The 26,027-nt window shown below is 42.9% G+C and overlaps 1 protein-coding gene across 1 annotated transcript in view; it reads right to left on the reverse strand.

The window, feature by feature from the left end:
• The window catches only part of LOC148443017 (usherin-like), a gene marked incomplete at its 5' end in the record, with an annotated part of 186,711 nt that overhangs the window by 146,113 nt on the left and 14,571 nt on the right, over positions 1 to 26,027 (reverse strand). The window contains 3 exons of the mRNA XM_088463390.1: positions 12,426 to 12,583; positions 15,502 to 15,685; positions 15,782 to 15,889. Coding sequence (XP_088319516.1) covers positions 12,426 to 12,583; positions 15,502 to 15,685; positions 15,782 to 15,889 — 450 coding nt within the window. The remainder of the gene's footprint in view (positions 1 to 12,425; positions 12,584 to 15,501; positions 15,686 to 15,781; positions 15,890 to 26,027) is intronic.

Here is a 26,027-nt window from a genome sequence, read left to right on the forward strand (position 1 = left end):
CGGAACAGGCGGAAAGTACTGTCAGAAGTGAGAAATCCATCTGTACCCCAAAAAAAGATGCACTAACATAATAGGGAATCAATGTACTAATAGCCCTAATAATAGTGTCTGCGGTACTTAAGTAGTTTAAATTGGTTCTTATTAGCAACTATGCAAAAGTAGGGAAGAATGGCACGAAGCAGTATTTTTGGGGTGAAAATAACTTTCTAAGTAGTCCTGTCAAATTTGGTGTACTTGAAAATGGGTCCTAGCATACTTTAATGTTTCTAAAGTTAACTTTTAAAAAATTAAAAAAACACACCTGCTACATGGACCTGCAATCCCAAAAACACCTGACCCATCCTTGTAGACCCCCAAGAAGTCTATGTCGCTAGTTTTTATGCTTGTAACCCCACTTCTTTTACTTTTTCACCCCAAAACTTAATGTACTTTTTTGGGGTGTTCTTAGGGTTTTTTTTTTTTACCAGATTTGGGGGACTGTCCCTTCTGGTTCTGGTTCGTTTCCCCATGTATGCACCCCAAAATAAAGATTTTGCACTTCTTTTAACCGGCTATTCATAGGCGAATCTTTTTCACCTATTACATTGCATTGACAACTTCCGTCTGGAATGGAATTTGAAGATATCTTCCGCCCAGGCGAAAAGCGGCAATAGGCGAAACTTTTTCGCCAATTACGGCTTTTCGCCTCTAATTGAATACAGCCCTTAGTGTGATAGCTGTCATCCTCATGAGGGCACGCTTACACCAGCCGAATACTAAGTGCACCAGCGGAGGTGTATGTGGGCGGATTGCCTCTATCCTCACAGTGTGACAGCTGTCATCCTCATCAGGGCACGCTTACACCAGCCGAATACTAAGTGCACCAGCGGAGGTGTATGTGGGCGGATTGCCTCTATCCTCACAGTGTGACAGCTGTCATCCTCATCAGGGCACGCTTACACCAGCCGAATACTAAGTGCACCAGCGGAGGTGTATGTGGGCGGATTGCCTCTATCCTCACAGTGTGAAAGCTGTCATCCTCATCAGGGCATGCTTACACCAGCCGAATACTAAGTGCACCAGCGGAGTTGTATGTGGGCAGATTGCCTCTATCCTCACAGTGTGATAGCTGTCATCCTCATCAGGGCATGCTTACACCAGCCGAATACTAAGTGCACCAGCGGAGGTGTATGTGGGCAGATTGCCTCTATCCTCACAGTGTGATAGCGGTCATCCTCATCAGGGCATGCTTACACCAGCCGAATACTAAGTGCACCAGCGGAGTTGTATGTGGGCGGATTGCCTCTATCCTCACAGTGTGATAGCTGTCATCCTCATCAGAGCACGCTTACACCAGCCGAATACTAAGTGCACCAGCGGAGTTGTATGTGGGGGGATTGCCTCTATCCTCACAGTGTGATAGCTGTCATCCTCATGAGGGCACGCTTACACCAGCCGAATACTAAGTGCACCAGCGGAGGTGTATGTGGGCGGATTGCCTCTATCCTCACAGTGTGATAGCTGTCATCCTCGTCAGGGCACGCTTACACCAGCCGAATACTAAGTGCACCAGCGGAGTTGTATGTGGGGGGATTGCCTCTATCCTCACAGTGTGATAGCTGTCATCCTCATCAGGGCACGCTTACACCAGCCGAATACTAAGTGCACCAGCAGAGTTGTATGTGTGCAGATTGCCTCTATCCTCACAGTGTGATAGCTGTCATTCTCATCAGGGCACGCTTACACCAGCCGAATACTAAGTGCACCAGCGGAGGTGTATGTGGGCAGATTGCCTCTATCCTCACAGTGTGATAGCTGTCATCCTCATCAGGGCACGCTTACACCAGCCGAATACTAAGTGCATCAGCAGAGTTGTATGTGGGCGGATTGCCTCTATCCTCACAGTGTGATAGCTGTCATCCTCATAAGAGCACGCTTACACCAGCCGAATACTAAGTACACCAGCGGAGTTGTATGTGGGCAGATTGCCTCTCTCCTCACAGTGTGATAGCTGTCATCCTCATCAGGGCACGCTTACACCAGCTGAATACTAAGTGCACCAGCGGAGTTGTATGTGGGCAGATTGCCTCTATGCTCACAGTGTGATAGCTGTCATCCTCATCAGGGCACGCTTACACCAGCCGAATACTAAGTACACCAGCGGAGTTGTATGTGGGCAGATTGCCTCTATCCTCACAGTGTGATAGCGGTCATCCTCATCAGGGCACGCTTACACCAGCCGAATACTAGTGTACCAGCGGAGTTGTATGTGGGGGGATTGCCTCTATCCTCACAGTGTGATAGCTGTCATCCTCATCAGGGCACGCTTACACCAGCTGAATACTAAGTGCACCAGCGGAGGTGTATGTGAGCGGATTGCCTCTATCCTCACAGTGTGACAGCTGTCATCCTCATCAGGGCACGCTTACACCAGCCGAATACTAAGTGCACCAGCGGAGTTGTATGTGGGTGGATTGCCTCTATCCTCACAGTGTGATAGCTGTCTTCCTCATAAGAGCATGCTTACACCAGCCGAATTCTAAGTGCACCAGCAGAGTTGTATGTGGGGGGATTGCCTCTATCCTCACAGTGTGATAGCTGTCATCCTCATCAGGGCACGCTTACACCAGCCGAATACTAAGTACACCAGCGGAGTTGTATGTGGGCGGATTGCCTCTATCCTCACAGTGTGATAGCTGTCATCCTCATAAGAGCATGCTTACACCAGCCGAATACTAAGAGCAAAGGATACTCATGGAAAGGGAAGTATTTCTGCTTCCGTCCGGCTTGCATAGCCCGCAATTCAGCATGCCCTCTCCGAATTATGTCTATGTGAGATTGCCCTGTCACAGCCCAGTTATGCCCCTTCAGGAGATGCAACTGATATTGGGGCATCTCTGCATCGCTCACACGTGTGCACATAATATATTCTCTGCAACTGGGAATAAGCTCACTCAGTGTCAGCCCCGTTATTAGCAATTTTAAAGCCCTGTATCTGCTCCCTCTTTGCAAGCAGAAACTAACCTCCCCAGCGCATGTACTGTATAGGGTGTCCTTCTAGCCAGCTTTATGCTGGGGCTCTTCCAGACTCCCAGGGGGCGTGTGGGCCAGTATAATGGAAAGAACTGGAATACTTGGAGTGATCCCAGTGTAATGAACAGTGATCACTTTATTCCACTTCTCTGTAAACTGAAATGATACCTCTGTGCCCTAAATGAAGGCTCCCCGGGGTCCATCATTCTGTCAGCACCAGGAAAACCTTCACACCACCATCTCCTCCCACTGTCGGACTGAGCCACAATGGGCCCACCGGGGGAATGCAGCGATACTGAACCACGCTTAAGGGGTGTGGCCATACAGAGGGGGTGTTGCTAGTCACCACATTTGCTTGACTAACCATTAAGCAAATCTTGATGTAGTTTTTATAGAAGCAAACCAAGAACTGATGTTTATCAGTGGTGTTGCTCCACAAGGTTCTGACCATCTAATAGAGTAACAAGGTACAGTTCAGTGCACAGTCTGGAGTATGATATCCAGAGGAGGGGGGGGGGGGGGCCTCAGGCAGTGAGGCCCACCGAGGATTTCCCCCGTACCCCCTGTGGACCAGTCCAACCCTGTCTCCTCCCATCAGTCTGTTCCTGCCCTAACAGATATCTCGGCGAACTTGTGCAAGTCAATAGGCGTGCCGGGGGGCCAAGCCTTTCCGTGCGCCACAGAACATCCCGTGCGTGCTTTGTAAATGAAGAACAATGAATCTAACAAAAGCTGCGGGAAGTCACATAAAAAGTAATCAGCGAGTCATCTGAGGGTGGAGAACCCGCTGTAATATTTACACTGCACAGAGAAAGCGGCGATACGAGTAACGTTACTGTGTCATTTACCATTTGTAAGAGTGAGCCTATAAAACCAGCAGCCTTCGTTATGTTTCATCTGTATCTAGTTGGATGAAGCAGCAGAAGAGCAGATGAACCAATTTGTCTTAAGTGCAAATGGCAGTTTTGTTATTCGGCGTCAGAGTCACCATGAGTACAATGACAAGCTGCCACAACACATTTTCGTGTTGACTAAAGAACAAGGTTTTGGTGTGTTAATATTCCCAGCACAGGGGCCTTTCCATAATTCACAGCTCAATGCTGATAGTTTATTTATCATTTATGAACTTACAATGCAATGAGAAATTCATTATTATCTGCACAAATAAATAGTTGATATCTCACCACCTCTGGGTGAGAATTGGGGACATGTCCCAATAAATGTTTTCTTCAGCAATAACTGAAGTACAATTAGTCAGGGCGCCAGAGAGATCAATAATTAAAGTGAAACAGTCAAAAATTAAAAACTAAAAAAAAAAAAAAACGCAGTCAAAGCCGGATTGTGGTGTCTTTTATACAGCACTGAATATTTGGCCTATTGTTATATATTGCAGTAAGGGATTTCAAACATATATCCCATGTGCAACCAATGAGTTAAAATGACATAAAATATTATATATGTGGAATAAACAGTAAGAACATTAGTGACTTATTGGGGACTCCAAGTGCACTATCCCCCACAGCAGCGTTGTATAACATTGTCACATATCTCTGCATCAGAACAGGGTCCTCTGACTGGTTAACGATGGATTAAGGACTAGAGAAAATTCTGTAATCGTCAGTGTTTCCACATATTCAGTACATTACATTCTGGTACAGGAGGGCAACATAACATACAGTACATTACATTCTGGTACAGGAGGGCAACATAACATACAGTACATTACATTCTGGTACCGGAGGGCAATGGACAGGGCAGCATAACATACAGTACATTACATTCTGGTACAGGAGGGCAACATAACATACAGTACATTACATTCTGGTACAGGAGGGCAATGGACAGGGCAGCATAACATACAGTACATTACATTCTGGTACCGGAGGGCAATGGACAGGGCAGCATAACATACAGTACATTACATTCTGGTACCAGAGGGCAATGGACAGGGCAGCATAACATACAGTACATTACATTCTGGTACAGAGGGCAATGGACAGGGCAGCATAACATACAGTACATTACATTCTGGTACCAGAGGGCAATGGACAGGGCAGCATAACATACTGTACATTACATTCTGGTACAGGAGGGCAATGGACAGGGCAGCATAACATACAGTACATTACATTCTGGTACCAGAGGGCAATGGACAGGGCAGCATAACATACTGTACATTACATTCTGGTACAGGAGGGCAACATAACATACAGTACATTACATTCTGGTACCAGAGGGCAATGGACAGGGCAGCATAACATGCAGTACATTACATTCTGGTACCGGAGGGCAATGGACAGGGCAGCATAACATGCAGTACATTACATTCTGGTACAGAGGACAATGGACAGGGCAGCATAACATACAGTACATTACATTCTGGTACCGGAGGGCAATGGACAGGGCAGCATAACATACAGTACATTACATTCTGGTACCAGAGGACAATGGACAGGGCAACATAACATACAGTACATTACATTCTGGTACCGGAGGGCAATGGACAGGGCAGCATAACATACAGTACATTACATTCTGGTACAGGAGGGCAATGGACAGGGCAGCATAACATACTGTACATTACATTCTGGTACAGAGGACAATGGACAGGGCAGCATAACATACAGTACATTACATTCTGGTACCGGAGGGCAATGGACAGGGCAGCATAACATACAGTACATTACATTCTGGTACCAGAGGACAATGGACAGGGCAACATAACATACAGTACATTACATTCTGGTACCGGAGGGCAATGGACAGGGCAGCATAACATACAGTACATTACATTCTGGTACCGGAGGGCAATGGACAGGGCAGCATAACATGCAGTACATTACATTCTGGTACAGGAGGACAATGGACAGGGCAGCATAACATACAGTACATTACATTCTGGTACCGGAGGGCAATGGACAGGGCAGCATAATATACAGTACATTACATTCTGGTACAGAGGACAATGGACAGGGCAGCATAACATACAGTACATTACATTCTGGTACAGGAGGGCAATGGACAGGGCAGCATAACATACAGTACATTACATTCTGGTACCAGAGGACAATGGACAGGGCAGCATAACATACAGTACATTACATTCTGGTACAGGAGGGCAATGGACAGGGCAGCATAACATACAGTACATTACATTCTGGTACAGAGGACAATGGACAGGGCAGCATAACATACAGTACATTACATTCTGGTACAGGAGGGCAATGGACAGGACAGCATAACATACAGTACATTACATTCTGGTACCAGAGGACAATGGACAGGGCAGCATAACATACAGTACATTACATTCTGGTACAGGAGGGCAATGGACAGGGCAGCATAACATACAGTACATTACATTCTGGTACCAGAGGACAATGGACAGGGCAGCATAACATACAGTACATTACATTCTGGTACAGGAGGGCAATGGACAGGGCAGCATAACATACAGTACATTACATTCTGGTACCAGAGGACAATGGACAGGGCAGCATAACATACAGTACATTACATTCTGGTACCAGAGGACAATGGACAGGGCAGCATAACATACAGTACATTACATTCTGGTACAGGAGGGCAATGGACAGGGCAGCATAACATGCAGTACATTACATTCTGGTACAGAGGACAATGGACAGGGCAGCATAACATACAGTACATTACATTCTGGTACAGAGGACAATGGACAGGGCAGCATAACATACAGTACATTACATTCTGGTACAGAGGACAATGGACAGGGCAGCATAACATACAGTACTTGCCTATCAAACTGCCTTGTATATTGATATCATAAGAATGTATATATACAGCAGGTAAAATAAGTATTGAACACATCCAACATTATTCTCAGTAAATATACCTGTAATGGGGCTATTGTAATGAAATTGTCACCAAATGTCACTTACAACCCATGTAATCCTCACATGCAAAGAAATCTCACCATAGACGTCCATAAATTAAGTTATGTGTAACAATGTGAGATGACCCAGGGATAAAGTATTGAACACGATTACTGAAATGTATTTAATACTTCGTACAAAAGCCTTTGTTGGTAATCACAGGTATAAGACGCCTCCTGTATGGAGAACTAGTCGCACGCATTGCTTAGGGGGGATTTTGCGCCATTCTTCCACACAAACCGTCTCCAAATCTTGGAGGTTCCGTGGTCTCTTCTATGATCTCTGATCTTTAGTTCTCTCCATAGATTTTCTATTGGATACAAGTCAGGTGATTGGCTGTGATTGGCTGTGATTGGCTGTGATTGGCTGGGCCGTTCTAGCAGCTTTATTTCCTCTCTCTGACACCAGGTGAGAGTGTCCCTGGCTGTGTGTCTGGGATCATTGTCTTGCTGACATGTCCGCCCTCGTTTCATCTTCAGCATCCTGGTACATGGCAGCAGATTTGGCTCGCTACATTTTTCCATTCATCCTTCCTTCAATCATATGAATTATGCCATTACCGTATGCTGAAAAACAGCCCCACACCATGATGTTCCCACCTCCAAACTTCACTGTTGGTATGGGGTATGGGGTGATGTGCAGCGCCATTTCTCCTCCAAACATGGTGTATTATGGAATCCAAAGAGTTCAGTTTTGGCCTCATCTGACCAGACAATATTCTCCCAGTATTTCACAGGCTTGTCCAAATGTTGACAAAGACTTCAGTTAGAAGTTGAAATGCGTAAGTGCTTGGCCACAAACTGCCTCTTCTATAAGGAGCCCGACTGCACACCCTTCTTACAAACCTAGGAGCATCCCATCTTACCTATCCGGCTACCCCACCACACACGGAACATCGGGCGGCTTCTCATCAGCTCCCCAGCAAGTAGGTAGAGCTGTACCTGCCAGCCACCGTGATTGCGGCTCTCGTTACATCACCGTGCTTTGGAGGATAAAAGCCAAGGTGAGAACGGGACTTTCATTCACAAGCGGCTGCCCAAGAGTTACCGCATCATTTGCAAACTCCCTCCGGCAGCCTACCTGTCAAAGGAACATTCACCGTGTGTCACACATTGGATACAAGTAACATTTTAATTCTCTTGTTCACATTACATTCCAGTGGCTTTTGGGCTCCTTTCCTTTTTAAAACATTATTTTTCATGTTTACATGTTTGTTACATGGTAACATTGCTTTTATTATTTAAAATAAATTTATATTTTTTACAAACGTACCTCATTGTTTAAAATCAATATTTAACAATACATTCTCTCTGTGGTTGCCTTTGTATTATTATTCGTGTTTTGTTTTCAATGAGATTGATAAGTAATTGGAACTCTGCAGCGCCTGAGTTTTTTCTTCAGCAATGCAGTCTTGCGTGGTGAGCGTGCGTACAGGCCATGGCGGTTGAGTGCATTACTTATTGTTTTGCTAATTGTACCTGCTAATTCCTGGTCTTTCCGAAGCTTTCCACAAGTGGTCCTTGGCTCTTTGACAACTCTTCTGTCAGAAATCTTGCGAGGAGCACCTGGTCTTGGCCGGTTATGGTGAAATGATGTTCTTTCCACTTTTAGATTATGGTCCCAACAGTCCTCACTGGAACATTCAGAAGTTTAGAAATCCTTCTGTAACCAATGCCATCAGTATGTTTTGCAACAATAAGTTTGAGAAGGTCTTGAGAGAGCTCTTTGCTTTTACCCATTATGAGATGTTTCTTGTGTGACACCTTGGTAATGAGACACCTTTTAGTTTTTATAGGCCATCAGTTGGGACTGAACCAGTTTATATTAATTTGCACTGACAAGGGGTAGGATCGCTTTCTAATTACTGATAGATTTCAGCTGGTGTCTTGGCTTTCCATGTCTTTTTGCACCTCCCTTTCTACATGTGTTCAATACTATTTCCCTGTGTCATTTCACATTATTACTCATAACTTATGGACATCTATGGTTTGAATTCTTTGCATGTGTGGATTGCATGGGTTGTTGCTGACATTTGGTGAACATTTCATTACAATAGCCCCATTACAATTATATTTACTGAGAAAAATGTTGATGTGTTCAATACTTATTTTACCCGTTGTACTTTGTTCTCTAACCTATTATTTGCTTTGAAAGAATATATTGATCCAAAGAATTATGAACTATTAAGCATATATGTGTTTTTAAAGTGACAGAGTGTTAAATTATTTAAAAACCTATGTTTTATGGGGTCTGCCAAATATCTTATTGCAGCACATAACATAATGTAAAATTTGTACAGAGGGCTCTTCTGTTTGGTTCTTGGGCATGTTTCTTTTCAAAAGTATATTCCAAGAAAGTTCTAGATTAGCAATGCTCTGGCATACAAAGAGGCATGTGGGGGCTCTGATGGAAATGTGGAGCTGAAGGCATGTAAAGGGGCATGTGGGGGCCTGATGGCAATGTGAAGCTGATGGCATGTAACAGGGCATGTGTTGGCTCTGACGGCAATGTGGAGCTGATAGCATGTAACGGGGCATGTGGGGACCTGATGGCAATGTGGAGCTGGTGGCATGTGGGGGCCTGGTGGCATGTAAAGGGGTATGTGTTAGCTCTGATGGCAATGTGGAGCTGATGGCATTTAAAGGGGCATGTGTTGGCTCTGATGGCAATGTGGAGCTGGTGGCATGTAAAGGGGTATGTGTTAGCTCTGATGGCAATGTGGAGCTGATGGCATTTAAAGGGGCATGTGTTGGCTCTGATGGCAATGTGGAGCTGGTGGCATTTAAAGGGGCATGTGTTGGCTCTGATGGCAATGTGGAGCTGGTGGCATGTAAAGGAGCAAGTGGGGGATCTCATGGCAAAGTGTAGCTGATGTCATTTAAAGGGGCAATTGGGCACCTGAACTCTTAGTAAACGATTGTAACTCTACTGCAATTTTTGCCCTACCCCCATGTCATACCCCCTTGTCTGGGAATCTGAAAATAAAAAGGTGGTAACTCTAATTGGGATGGATACAGTACATGATATTTGCTATTGCCTTCCATTCACTATGTTTAACATACAGTAAATGTCAACAATAGAGGACAGCCTCAGACCAATAACATGTCCAGCAGACCTTACCACCCGCTGTAAGAATTTACGGTTGTCCATTTTGCTATTCCCAAATCAAACCGTAATTCTGGAGTTAGGACACATAAAAATTTAACTAAAAAATCTGCCTCCAAGGAACATTTGCTGCCCACAATTTAAGGAAATAAAAGACTTTGCTTCACTGTTTTTTTTACTAATAAGGAAACATTTATGGCCCAAGACATATCCGCAGAAACGTGGACACTGAGCAGTATAAAGCTGCTCATCTTCCCTGCCGCAGCGTCATTTAAGATTAATGGCTGCAGATCTCACCTAGAAGAGCTACTAAAATTAATAACTATCTCCAAATAATTCTCCTTGCTCCACTTAGTATGTTGTGCAACTTCCCTTCAATACACCATCTCATCCCCATTACTAATGAGGCCCACAACGGCGGTGTCATCAGTAAACTGTAGAATTGAATTTAATCCAAGTGGACATGAATCAGAAGCAGAGACCCCCCCCCCTTTATTATGTCATGTCCTAGTTCTCAGGTTAGTCAGGTTAGTTCTTAGTCTAGGCTAGTAATATCACACTGCTCCTTAGTCTAGGCTAGTAATATCACACTGCTCCTTAGTCTAGGCTAGTAATATCACGCTGCTCCTTAGTCTAGGCTAGTAATATCACGCTGCTCCTTAGTCTAGGCTAGTAATATCACACTGCTCCTTAGTCTAGGCTAGTAATATCACGCTGCTCCTTAGTCTAGGCTAGTAATATCACACTGCTCCTTAGTCTAGGCTAGTAATATCACACTGCTCCTTAGTCTTGGCTAGTAATATCACACTGCTCCTTAGTCTAGGCTAGTAATATCACGCTGCTCCTTAGTCTAGGCTAGTAATATCACGCTGCTCCTTAGTCTAGGCTAGTAATATCACGCTGCTCCTTAGTCTAGGCTAGTAATATCACGCTGCTCCTTAGTCTAGGCTAGTAATATCACGCTGCTCCTTAGTCTAGGCTAGTAATATCACGCTGCTCCTTAGTCTAGGCTAGTAATATCACGCTGCTCCTTAGTCTAGGCTAGTAATATCACACTGCTCCTTAGTCTAGGCTAGTAATATCACGCTGCTCCTTAGTCTAGGCTAGTAATATCACGCTGCTCCTTAGTCTAGGCTAGTAATATCACACTGCTCCTTAGTCTAGGCTAGTAATATCACGCTGCTCCTTAGTCTAGGCTAGTAATATCACGCTGCTCCTTAGTCTAGGCTAGTAATATCACGCTGCTCCTTAGTCTAGGCTAGTAATATCACACTGCTCCTTAGTCTAGGCTAGTAATATCACGCTGCTCCTTAGTCTAGGCTAGTAATATCACGCTGCTCCTTAGTCTAAGCTAGTAATATCACGCTGCTCCTTAGTCTAGGCTAGTAATATCACGCTGCTCCTTAGTCTAGGCTAGTAATATCACGCTGCTCCTTGGTCTAGGCTAGGAATATCACGCTGCTCCTGTTCCTACAACTATCTCAAGTATGGCAGCAAATATAAATGCAAATATATGGCAGCAAATATAAACGCTGACCAGTCGGTTGGGATATTTTAGAGCTGCATTATAAATCAAGCAGAAGTTATTTTTTTTTTAGATTTGCCTGATATTATGCTAATACAATTAAAGATATTAGGGGTCTATTTTCTAAATCTTGGATGGAGATAAAGTGGACGGAGATAAAGTACCAACCACCCAGCTCCTAACTGTCATTTTCAAACACAGCCTGTGACATGGCAGTTAGGAGCTGATAGGCTGGTACCTTATCTCCCTCCAAGGCTTAGTAAATAGACTTAGATAGGGTAGATGTACTAAAGCCTTGGAAATTTAAACGTACCAACCAATCAGCTTCCAACTGTCATTTTTTAAACACAGGCTGTATAGTGACAGTTAGGAGCTGATTGGTTGGTACTTTATCACTCACTTTACCACTTTATCTCCCTCCAAGGCTTCGTACATCTCCTAATTGAAAGTCAAAAATACGAAATTAGCAAAAAATATATATAAAAAAAACTATTTCAGATGTAGCCAACGAGGCTTCAGAATGAAAAAACCAAAAGTGTTCTGGCCATTAAGGTGCAGCCACATCATGTCCCCAAAGGGGTAATAAGTAGAGATAAGCGGTTCGGTTTTGACTCGGATCTTCCTGCCAAGTTCGGATCTCAGAACGAGGTTAAACATCACCATTCCCCGGCAGCTCGGCACAGACGTCTGTGAAAAATTACGTTTTGCCTCGTTTTGAGATCGAATTTGACAGGAAGATCCGAGCCAAAGCCAAACAGCTCATCTCTATTAACATCATATCAGAATATATATTACACTTGTATCCAGTAGTTTGTAGTTGAACATGTTATAAAACAAAAGTCTACCTACAAAACCATTCAGAATTGCCTTACCTGGAACGTCCCAGGCCACAAATACGGAATCCGGCCCCAGTACGGTGATATTGTACGGAACAGGGATCATCTCTGGGGTGTCAGAGGGAGTTTCCACAACATAGATGTCACTGACAGTGCTCCCGGCTTCCGTTCTGGCTTCCAGCTGGTAAAAATACCTAAACAGGACAAATAAATATTGTACCCTACTGGAACTACACAGATCATACCTGGACACTTACTCTGACCTGCCTGCAGCAGCGCTGGGACTGCAGACGCTGAGCCTATGAACAAAGTGTCAGCGAAGAACAGAGACGTTCAGAGCAAATGCGCAACAGGATACGGACAGAAGACAACCGGAGAGCTACATCCCGCTCCAGCGCTTCTGTGCATCGTCTAACATTGGTTTTAAAAGTGTGCACAGAAATTATATATTCTCTGATTAAATGTCAATGTTTTATATTATATTTATATGCATTAACGTAAACAGCAACCCCAAGGAAAATTAGATTTTATTTTACTGCTGCAGACAATAAAAAGTATTGTTACCTTAGTAACATCCTCATCATCCTAATTATTGTTATTATTACTTTCCCCCCCTTCTCGCAGTGACTTGTAGGTGTATAGTGGAGAATTGATGCGTGCGTTACAAATACTTTACTTTTTAAAGACAAAAAAAAAACTATGGGGGATTTTGTTTTAAAGCAGATATTTAACAAAAACAATACTACTTACAATATGTACCTATGTCTGTAACTCTTTTATTAAATAGATGTTGTTACATTGTTATTTGGCTCTTGCATGTGACAGCTTTAAGCTGTGGTTTAAAACTATCATTGGTCCGGAGTAGTACTAGAACCATCGTTGGCGTTATCGTCCCAATCTTTGTGTAATACATAAACATACAGAACGCTCATCACCCCAAGATCGCCGCCATGTCTGTCATGGCTATACCCGCCGCACAGCGCTGGCCCCTGGTGTTTGTACCACCATTTTCAGATACACTGATTTATTTTATGTGATTTCCGCGGTTCCCCTTATAATATAGCTGAAGCTTTTTGCTGCAAGTACAGGAACCGTTAGACCCTATGCGCAAGGTCTATGCAGGTGTAATCAGCCAACTGTACTGAGACCAACCCAGTGTACAATAATATAACATCCACGGTGACCACAACTACAAACGTGTACAGTGATTAAGAAAGATTAATTCAAACTTCTTTGACAATTGATGGAATAACTATCTCTAGCCCCAAAGTGCGCTGTCTTGGAGTTATCCTGGTCTCCTCCCTCTCCTTCATACCCCACATTCAGCACTTCTCACAGTCCTGTCATTTCCATCTCAAAAATATTTCCAAGATTAGACCCTTTCTCACCCAGGATGCCACTAAGACCCTCATCCACTCACTGGTCTTCTCCAGATTGGACTACTCTAACCTCCTCCTATCTGGCCTCCCCAACTCCCATCTCTCTCCTCTCCAGTCTGTCCTCAATGCTGCTGCTCCGCTCATCTTCCTCTCCAAACGCTCTACATCTGCCTCCCCTCTCCTGCAAGCCCTACGCTGGCTCCCCTTCAGAACCCAATTCAAGGTCCTCACACTCACCCAATCTTCTGCCATTTACATCTCTGACCTCATCTCCCTTCGCTCTCCTCCCCGCCCTCTTCGTCAACAAATGCATGCAGCCTCTCATGCCAACTGATTACTTCCTCCCACTCCCGCCTCCAAGATTTTGCCCATTCTGCCCCCCACCTTTGGAACTCTCTTCCTCTCCCCATCAGACTCTCCACCTCTTTACAATCCTTCAAACTGGCTCTCAAGACCCCACTACTTCATCAAAGCCTTCCAGCTCTCATCCTAACTCCCTGCTACCTGCTCCTTCCTCCCCATCTGTGTCTCCCCTGTTTGTCTGACCCTCCCCTTTAGACTGTAAGCTCTTACGAGCAGGGCCCTCTACCCTCTTGTGCTTCTCCCTACTTTACTTTCATTTACTTCTTACCCCCCACCAGGGCACCTAACACTTGGTTGCTTCCGCTCTGTTGCATATCTAGGTGTTATGGTCACTAATTTAGCAATGTATATTATCCATGTCCTTGTCCTATATTCTATTGTATTGTAAGTTGCTGGTCTAATTATTTGTTTTTATACTGTGAAAGGCGCAGCAGACCACTTGTGGCGCCCATATAAATAAAGTATAATAATAATAATAAACTTCGGTGCTGATGTAGAATTGGACCCAAACTTGGGATAAATTGCGCTTTTTTTGTTCTCCTATGCGTGCGCACAAACATTGCTAATGCATCCATTCGCTGCGCAAAATGCATCTTTTTTCACACACATTATGCGGCAGCATATTGGTGCAAAATGCTTCCAGCTCTACATCGCCCCCCTGGTGAGTGCTGACTGTAAGGGAACGCTACACGCACATGTGTAGTCAGCCTGCTTTGCCTGATACGTGTTTCGTACAACGAGGATGGAAGGTGGAGTACAGATACTTTTATTATAATTCATTTAACAGTATTTCAGAACTGCCGCAGAAAAAGGCTCATTTAGGTTCCTGCATTCTCCCTGTGTTCTCCTAAATTAACCAGATCAATGATCTCCTTTATAAAAGGCCCCTCTGGGCTGCATTCAACGCTGGACGCCGGAAAGCAGACTGACTGCACCTTAATACAACTCCATGTGTATTCCAGTGTGTGAGGATGATAGACAATCTTTGCAGAATTAATTATTTATATTTTACCATAAAAGATGGACTTAGAAAAATATAAAAAAAATAAAAATAAAAAATTAAGTCTAAACAGGCGAAAAACTTTTTGTGCTTAGGGGAGAAATAAAAACTTCTTTACTTTGTTTTATGGCCTATCTGGTTTTATTTCTGCACAGAGGTGAATGTAGCTGCAGTCAATACAAGTCTATTTAATATATGCAATGGCAGAGGACCTGGAGGAGCTTTTGTCAATGCCTTTTAATGATTAAGCAATAATGATTTTTCCCTTTATAAAAGGGGAAGTAAAAGTCTTGTTTTGTACCATCCCCGGATACAATATCATTGTTAATCATTGCCTGAGAGCTTAATATAGATCAGTGTTGCACATTACCTGCTGTTGGGCTGTAGGCCAGTGTCGGTGTAATGGAGATATTCCCCACTGCTTGTGGAAATGACTGTCCTGTTCCGTATCAGTCTATACTGAGCAATCATCCCGTTGGGCATCTCAGGTTCTCTCCAATATAGTTCCAGCACTGAGGAATTGATTGTGATGTGGCAGGGATCTAACCGCACTCCTAGAACACAACCAGAGCGGCTGCCATCGGTGTTTTGCTCTTGTCTTATACAGAATTTCTACAGCATTTTTGGAAATAAAAATGAAAAGGCTTTACCCTGAGGGGGGGCTGGAGATGTGTAGCCCGACGCGGTCTGACTGTTACTGCATCCAACAGAGGTGCACGCCGCGAGGAAGAAGACGTATTTCGTATACGGCCGAAGACCTAAAGGAATAAAATAAAAAATGGAAAAAAAAGTTATCGGTTCCCATAAAAAATAGCCAAATATTTATTAACAGTGTTTCAGAATTGCAGCATTGCTACCAATTATATGTACGTTAATGATAAAGATATATATATATATATATATATATATAAATCATATATATACACACACTTTTATATATACACATATATTTAATTTTTATAATTATTATTTTCCAAATATAAAGTAAAGTTTGACTCTCAAACCAGCAGGAGGACACTTAAGGAGCCCAGTGCTGTTTCTAGGTATAACGTTCTTGCCTGGACCTGTTACTGTTTAATACCAGTAATATCATCCTTCAGAAATAAATATTAATTTCCAGATTCCAAAAGTTAGTCCATTGGAAAGGCCATTAGAATAACAAAATTCATGATGTCTGGCCAAACACTCTCCACTACCCTCCCAGTTAAAGGACTAATGGTTTTAGAGCTGCTTTTACTGTACCAGCATTGGAATTAACGTACATGTGATTTGGTCCCACCTCGCGCCTTGTATACAGCCAGCGCGTGTGTATTTCTGCTGAGGTTAAGGGGTATTTATCACGCTCATTCTCCACGTTGTTGAACTCAGAGCTGGCGGTTTTCCGGTCTCCGCCTATTCTTTAATAGGTCACATTGTGTGCCTACGGTAGAGGATTGCAATTGTAGGTGAGCTCCAAGTAATGTAATGAAAAGCTTCGCAAATGTAACATGAAAACAAAACTAATTGTCCCATCGCCATTCTCACGGCTATTCTGGGAAATAATTTAGGCTAATCAAGCAGTATAAGAAATAATGGCTGGTTGCCAAGTGCCGGGACTCGGTTGGACTTGTACTTTGGCCTTGAGGCCTGGTGGACCAACCATCCCAGCACACCAGGGCTATGTCACAGCAGTTTGTGGTGGGCATTCATGGTGTTTTGGAAATGTCCTCCAAGTTTTCTGCATAACTTTTTTTTTTTTAAATAATTACCAATTCTAAAGCTACAGTAAAGGAAAGTCCTGGGCATGTAACCTGTCGTGGACATGACCCTCTCTTTAAGATGTCATACGCCCCAAATCACAACACACTTCCTCTACAGACATGGGTGCAAACTCACACACAAGCTAGACTGGCCACTCTGAACCCTTGTTCCTCAGGAGGATCCACCGCAGTACTAGCTACAGACAGCAGGTGGCACTGCACACTTTTTCGTTTCCTGCAACCATCGCCTGTAGTAAGCATTTATAAGGACGATAGAATTGCGTTTCTCTTTTGGGATCCTGTCCCCACACATCAGTTGTCTACACCTTCTCTAGTACCCACTTACATCAATTCTCTATCACTCTCATGCTCTCTTAGTCAAAACAAAACTCATTTCCTCTTCTGCTCCTCATGCAATAATCTTCTTCCACTGCAACGGTCCCTGACCACCACGATTGCTTCCCTTCTCACTGCCTTCCTCTTCTCCTGTCACCCGTACAATTACTGATACTGGTGTGCTCCCAATAAGGTCTGTGCAATGAGATTGCTAACAAGGGGCCTGATTCAGACCCACTCGCGAGCGGCTGTCCGCTCGCAAGTGGGTCGATGTTCTGCACTGAGCATACGCACGACGGAGGGAGCTCCGTTGTGCGCATGCGCCAGACGCAATGAGCGAAGGATTTTCCTTCGCTCGTAGTGTCTCTTCAAAGGGGGCGTGCTGTCGATGTTGACTGACAGCACGCCCCCTTCGGTGGGCTTGCCGGGGGCGTGCCTCCCTGACGGGGGCGTTCCCACGGGAACGCCTCCCGTCAGAAGCCGGCCCACTGACATCACCAGTGATGTCAGTGGGAGTGATTTTGGCTCTGATAGAGGCAAAATCACTCCGAGCCTTGTGGTTGAAAAACTCAACCACAGGCTTTTGTATGCAGTTTCGATGGTCGCGATGGTCATGACCATCGCGGCCATCAAACTGCACGCTCGTATAGCCTGTGGGTGGTGACCCACAGCTATACGAGCGTCCAGGAGGACGCTCCATTTTCATGGAGGGCGGCCCTCATTCAGAGCGTGCGCTCTGCTCAGAGCGTACGGCTCTGAATGAGGGCCAATGTGCATAATCTGTCACTTTTCTCAGTCTACATTAGTACATCTTCCAGCATAAGTCAAAACATCAATGCAATTTATTTATTTATTTTTTGGGGCGTTGGGGGGGGGGGGTCAGTGACAGGTCATCTTGGTATTTTCAAATTATTTTTACCTTACCTTTTACATTAGGGGTGGAATGCAAACTTAAAAAAAAAAAAAAGTTCATCATTTTTTCTCTCCTAGGTGAATAGTTACTGCACTAAAGTGGAACCTAATAAAACTGAACCCAGATAAAGGCTCTTTGCTCCCCTGACAGCGTGCGGACGTATGTGCATCCACTAATGGCTATAAATCTGCTCAGCCCTGTAGCTCGATAAATGTAAACTGAAAAATGTCACCCATATTGTGTAGGACAGCAAAAGTAATGTCAGAAGTCAAAAGACAGATATTTAATTAGCTGCCTGGAATCAACACAACACAAGTTACAGCAGCCACATCAGGCCGGAATCGTCCTGTGATTATATATAATACATCTTTTTCTCCTCTTGAAGGATAGAAGGAGCTTAAAACTCTGCATGCAATCTGTAAATGACCTTCGGGGAGAGCTACCGCCAGCTAACGGCAGCCTGTGAAGCCATTTGCAGAGCGCAGCAGTTTCCTCCAGGACAAAAACAGTCACCAATTAGTGACAGTGACATTACTGCCAACCCCCTTACACTAAATCAAAACCCCCGCGCACAACCACTCTAAAATAAAATAAATCAATTAGTACAGGAAGACACACACAATAAAGGCGCTGGACAAGCCGGGATTTACGCCGCACTACTTCAGGAAAAAAAAAACTTCTAGAGAACCGATCTGTACAGATTTAAGTGATGGCTGACAACTGCGATGGCGTCTGGGTGCGCAAGAGATAGGAACGGGGGACTGGGCTCATCAGGAGAGACCCACAAAGGTGTTTAACTCAGAGGATCTTTTCTTTATCATTTCTAAATAGTGACTGTTATCAAATCATCTATAATTTAGAAGTAACGTGTTACTGCCAGCTCAAAGCCGCCAGCGGGAATACACTGGTACGTGTGCAGAGCCGGATTTCTCCGGCAGATTCAATGGGTTCCACCAGCTGAAACAGTAAACTTAAAATGTAAATTGAAGGGCTGAAATTTGCGGCGCTGGCAGAAATTTGCGGTAAGTTAAAATGCTGCAATTGCGCGTACACTACAGCGCCAATTATCGCTAAATATGTACATGTCAGCGCCAGCGGCATTTTCGCCAGGTTTACGCCAGACACGCACATTCACTAGTAGTTCTCTAAACCATTGCAAAGAGTTTCATCGGAAACCATTCCCTGCCTCCTGTACAAGAAAACATGCATAGACAAATAGGGTAATAAATACTCAGAGCAGTTACCACTAGGCACTATTAGCAGGGTGCAGGGCCCTGCTCGTTTTCAGGCATACTTACTAATAATCAGGGCTACTTCTACAAACAAAACTGGCAGATCGCAGTAGGCACATTCAGGGGATAGTTAATATGCCGCGTTCACACTCTTGACTCCACAGGATTGCATGGTGCCAACGCAGCACACAGCATGGCATAACATAGTGCACATGGCTACGGCTAAACGCATGGTGCGATGCGTGCGCACTTTTGTAATGCGATTGGCAAAGATGCAAGGGGACACATCTGTATACCATACGTTTGCTTCCGCACATTACTCCTGTACAGGAAAGAGAAGAGCACTATGATTACACATTATCCTGGACAGTCAGACAGACCCTATATGACCTACTAACATGAAGCATGTGTCAGGGTTCTGCCTAGGATTGGCCGTTACGCACCCCAACACCGGCTTTCCCTGACATCTCGTGCGGTCAGACGTCAGGTGCGGTGACGCGCTGATTTTGTCTTAGGTGCTCTTGGACTTCCATGTGTGGCTCTGTGTCTTGGTTTCCGAGGTTGCCGTCATGGGCGCTGCCATGTTAGTCTTTCTCACCTGACTGTTCCTTCAACCAATGGTAGCATAGTCTCGGTCAGCTGACGCTGATCTCCAATGAACTGCTACCTTAGGGTATATAACTGGGCTGTGGACACCAGGAAGTTGCCTGTGCAACGTTATCACTACGATTAAGACACATTTGATGGTAAAAAAGAGTCACACGTAGAGACACTCGGCGCTACCAAGTCACACGGAGCTCCCGCGTTATGTGTGGCACAACATGTAGCGCACGGAGGATAGTACTGTACTGTATGTCATCTATGGTGAGATTTCTTTGCATGTGTGGATTACATGGGTTGTTGCTGACATTTGGTGAAAATGTCATTACAATAGCCCCATTACATATATATTTACTGAGAAAAATGTTTATGTGTTCAATACTTATTTTACCCGCTGTGTATATATGAATATAGAGAGAGAGAAAGACACACACACACACACATATATACACACACACACACACACACACATATATATACACACACACACATGTAAATATATATATATATAAACAGATACACCTATACCGTGCTGCTTACTTCTCCTGATTTCAGAGGCAGCAGCAGAAGTTGGACCAGCGCGATTCGCGGGTCTTTGAAGAGGGGGCAGAGCCAAATGACAGAAGGGGCGGGGTTTAATCGCAGGCTGTAGCAGGATTTGGCCGGGGACAGTGTGTGGGTCTCAGGGACACCCACCCCTGTCGCCCTGCCTATAATCCGGCCCTGACCTGTACTAATAACTGTAATGATTGCCATATACCTGTACTGTATATCATATACCTGTACTGTATGCCACACAACTGCACTAATACTTGTACTGTATACCATATACCTCTACTGTATACTATATACCTGTACTGTATGCCATATACCTATACTGATTGCCATTTACCTGCACTGTTTACCATATACAGTACCTGTACTAATACCTGTACTGTATGCAGCATACCTATTGTGAATACATAGTGTATTGTGTGTACTAATTCCAGCATATACAGGACCAGTGATCACAGTAACCCATTATATGTGTCATACATAGTGTATTGTGTGTCATAATTCCGGCATATACAGGACCAGTGATCATAGTAACCCATTATATGTGTCATACATAGTGTATTGTGTGTCATAATTCCGGCATATATACAGGACCAGCGATCACAGTAACCCATTATATGTGTCATACATAGTGTACTGTGTGTCATAATTCCAGCATATACAGGACCAGTGATCACAGTAACCCATTATATGTGTCATACATAGTGTATTGTGTGTCATAATTCCGGCATATACAGGACCAGTGATCATAGTAACCCATTATATGTGTCATACATAGTGTATTGTGTGTCATAATTCCGGCATATATACAGGACCAGCGATCACAGTAACCCATTATATGTGTCATACATAGTGTACTGTGTGTCATAATTCCAGCATATACAGGACCAGCGATCACAGTAAGCCATTATATGTGTCATACATAGTGTATTGTGTGTCATAATTCCAGCATATACAGGACCAGTGATCACAGTAACCCATTATATGTGTCATACATAGTGTATTGTGTGTCATAATTCCGGCATATACAGGACCAGTGATCATAGTAACCCATTATATGTGTCATACATAGTGTATTGTGTGTCATAATTCCGGCAAATACAGGACCAGCGATCACAGTAACCCATTATATGTGTCATACATAGTGTATTGTGTGTCATAATTCCGGCATATACAGGACCAGCGATCACAGTAACCCATTATATGTGTCATACATAGTGTACTGTGTGTCATAATTCCAGCATATACAGGACCAGCGATCACAGTAAGCCATTATATGTGTCATACATAGTGTATTGTGTGTCATAATTCCAGCATATACAGGACCAGTGATCACAGTAACCCATTATATGTGTCATACATAGTGTATTGTGTGTCATATATCCAGCATATACAGGACCTGTGATCACAGTAACCCATTATATGTGTCATACATAGTGTATTGTATGTCATAATTCCAGCATATACAGGACCAGTGATCACAGTAACCCATTATATGTGTCATACATAGTGTATTGTGTGTCATAATTCGAACACATACAGGACCAGTGATCACAGTAACCCATTATATGTGTCATATATAGTGTATTGTGTGTACTAATTCCAGCATATACAGGACCAGTGATCACAGTAACCCATTATATGTGTCATACATAGTGTATTGTGTGTCATAATTCCGGCATATACAGGACCAGTGATCATAGTAACCCATTATATGTGTCATACATAGTGTATTGTGTGTCATAATTCCGGCATATATACAGGACCAGCGATCACAGTAACCCATTATATGTGTCATACATAGTGTACTGTGTGTCATAATTCCAGCATATACAGGACCAGCGATCACAGTAAGCCATTATATGTGTCATACATAGTGTATTGTGTGTCATAATTCCAGCATATACAGGACCAGTGATCACAGTAACCCATTATATGTGTCATACATAGTGTATTGTGTGTCATAATTCCGGCATATACAGGACCAGTGATCATAGTAACCCATTATATGTGTCATACATAGTGTATTGTGTGTCATAATTCCGGCAAATACAGGACCAGCGATCACAGTAACCCATTATATGTGTCATACATAGTGTATTGTGTGTCATAATTCCGGCATATACAGGACCAGCGATCACAGTAACCCATTATATGTGTCATACATAGTGTACTGTGTGTCATAATTCCAGCATATACAGGACCAGCGATCACAGTAAGCCATTATATGTGTCATACATAGTGTATTGTGTGTCATAATTCCAGCATATACAGGACCAGTGATCACAGTAACCCATTATATGTGTCATACATAGTGTATTGTGTGTCATATATCCAGCATATACAGGACCAGTGATCACAGTAACCCATTATATGTGTCATACATAGAATATTGTGTGTCATAATTCCAGCATATACAGGACCAGTGATCACAGTAACCCATTATATGTGTTATACATTAGTGTATTGTGTGTCATAATTTCGGCATATACAGGACCAGTGATCACAGTAACCCATTATATGTGTCATACATAGTGTATTGTGTGTCATAATTCCGGCATATACAGGACCAGTGATCACAGTAACCCATTATATGTGTTATACATAGTGTATTGTGTGTCATAATTTCGGCATATACAGGACCAGCGATCACAGTAACCCATTATATGTGTCATACATAGTGTATTGTGTGTCATAATTCCAGCATATACAGGACCAGTGATCACAGTAAGCCATTATATGTGTCATACATAGTGTATTGTGTGTCATAATTCCAGCATATACAGGACCAGTGATCACAGTAACCCATTATATGTGTCATATATAGTGTATTGTGTGTCATAATTCCAGCATATACAGGACCAGAGATCACAGTAACCATTATATGTGTCATACATAGTGTATTGTGTGTCATAATTCCAGCATATACAGGACCAGAGATCACAGTAACCATTATATGTGTCATACATAGTGTATTGTGTGTCATAATTCCAGCATATACAGGACCAGAGATCACAGTAACCATTATATGTGTCATACATAGTGTATTGTGTGTCATAATTCCAGCATGTAAAGGACCAGCGATCACAGTAACCCATTATATGTGTCATACATAGTGTATTGTGTGTCATAATTCCAGCATACACAGGACCAGTGATCACAGTAACCCATTATATGTGTCATACATAGTGTATTGTGTGTCATAATTCCAGCATATACAGGACCAGTGATCACAGTAACACATTATATATGTCATACATAGTGTATTGTGTGTCATAATTCCAGCATATACAGGACCAGTGATCACAGTAACCCATTATATGTGTCATACATAGTGTATTGTGTGTCATAATTCCAGCATATACAGGACCAGTGATCACAGTGACCCATTATATGTGTCATACATAGTGTATTGTGTGTCATAATTCCGGCATATACAGGACCAGTGATCACAGTAACCCATTATATGTGTTATACATAGTGTATTGTGTGTCATAATTCCGGTATATACAGGACCAGTGATCACAGTAACCCATTATATGTGTCATACATAGTGTATTGTGTGTCATAATTCCAGCATATACAGGACCAGTGATCACAGTAACCCATTATATGTGTCATACATAGTGTATTGTGTGTCATAATTCCGGCATATACAGGACCAGTGATCACAGTAACCCATTATATGTGTCATACATAGTGTATTGTGTGTCATAATTCCAGCATATACAGGGACCAGTGATCACAGTAACCCATTATATGTGACATACATAGTGTATTGTGTGTCATAATTCCAGCATATACAGGACCAGTGATCACAGTAACACATTATATGTGTCATATATAGTGTATTGTGTGTCATAATTCCGGCATATACAGGACCAGTGATCACAGTAACCCATTATATGAGTCATACATAGTGTATTGTGTGTCATAATTCAGGCATATGCAGGACCAGTGATCACAGTAACCCATTATGTGTCATACATAGTGTATTGTGTGTCATAATTCCGGCATATACAGGACCAGTGATCACAGTAAGCCATTATATGTGTCATACATAGTGTATTGTGTGTCATAATTCCAGCATATACAGGACCAGTGATCACAGTAAGCCATTATATGTGACATACATAGTGTATTGTGTGTCATTATTCCGGCATATACAGGACCAGTGATCACAGTAACCCATTATATGTGTCATACATAGTGTATTGTGTGTCATAATTCCATCATATACAGGACCAGTGATCACAGTAACCCACTATATGTGTCATACATAGTGTATTGTGTGTCATAATTCCAGCATATACAGGACCAGTGATCACAGTAAGCCATTACATGTGTCATACATAGTGTATTGTGTGTCATAATTCCAGCATATACAGGACCAGTGATCACAGTAACCCATTATATGTGTCATACATAGTGTATTGTGTGTCATAATTCCAGCATATACAGGACCAGTGATCACAGTAACCCATTATATGTGTCATACATAGTGTATTGTGTGTCATAATTCCAGCATATACAGGACCAGTGATCACAGTAACCCATTATATGTGTCATACATAGTGTATTGTGTGTCATAATTCCAGCATATACAGGACCAGTGATCACAGTAACCCATTATATGTGTCATACATAGTGTATTGTGTGTCATATATCCAGCATATACAGGACCAGTGATCACAGTAACCCATTATATGTGTCATACATAGTGTATTGTGTGTCATCATTCCACCATATACAGGACCAGCGATCACAGTAACCCATTATATGTGTCATACATAGTGTATTGTGTGTCATCATTCCACCATATACAGGACCAGCGATCACAGTAACCCATTATATGTGTCATACATAGTGTATTGTGTGTCATAATTCCAGCATATACAGGACCAGTGATCACAGTAACCTATTATATGTGTCATACATAGTGTATTGTGTGTCATAATTCCAGCATATACAGGACCAGTGATCACAGTAACCTATTATATGTGTCATACATAGTGTATTGTGTGTCATAATTCCAGCATATACAGGACCAGTGATCACAGTGAGGCATTATATGTGTCATACATAGTGTATTGTGTGTCATAATTCCAGCATATACAGGACCAGCGATCACAGTAACCCATTATATGTGTCATACATAGTGTATTGTGTGTCATAATTCCAGCATATACAGGACCAGAGATCACAGTAACCCATTATATGTGTCATACATAGTGTATTGTGTGTCATAATTCCAGCATATACAGGACCAGTGATCACAGTAACCCATTATATGGGTCATACATAGTATATTGTGTGTCATAATCCCAGCATATACAGGACCAGTGATCACAGTAACCCATTATATGTGTCATACATAGTGTATTGTTGGTCATAATTCCAGCATATACAGGACCAGCGATCACAGTAACCCATTATATGTGTCATACATAGTGTATTGTGTGTCATAATCCCAGCATATACAGGACCAGTGATCACAGTAACCCATTATATGTGTCATACA

The sequence above is a fragment of the Taudactylus pleione genome, unplaced genomic scaffold (genome assembly GCF_031769625.1).
Source record: "Taudactylus pleione unplaced genomic scaffold, aTauple2 ptg001352l, whole genome shotgun sequence".
NCBI classification, from domain to species: domain Eukaryota; kingdom Metazoa; phylum Chordata; class Amphibia; order Anura; family Myobatrachidae; genus Taudactylus; species Taudactylus pleione.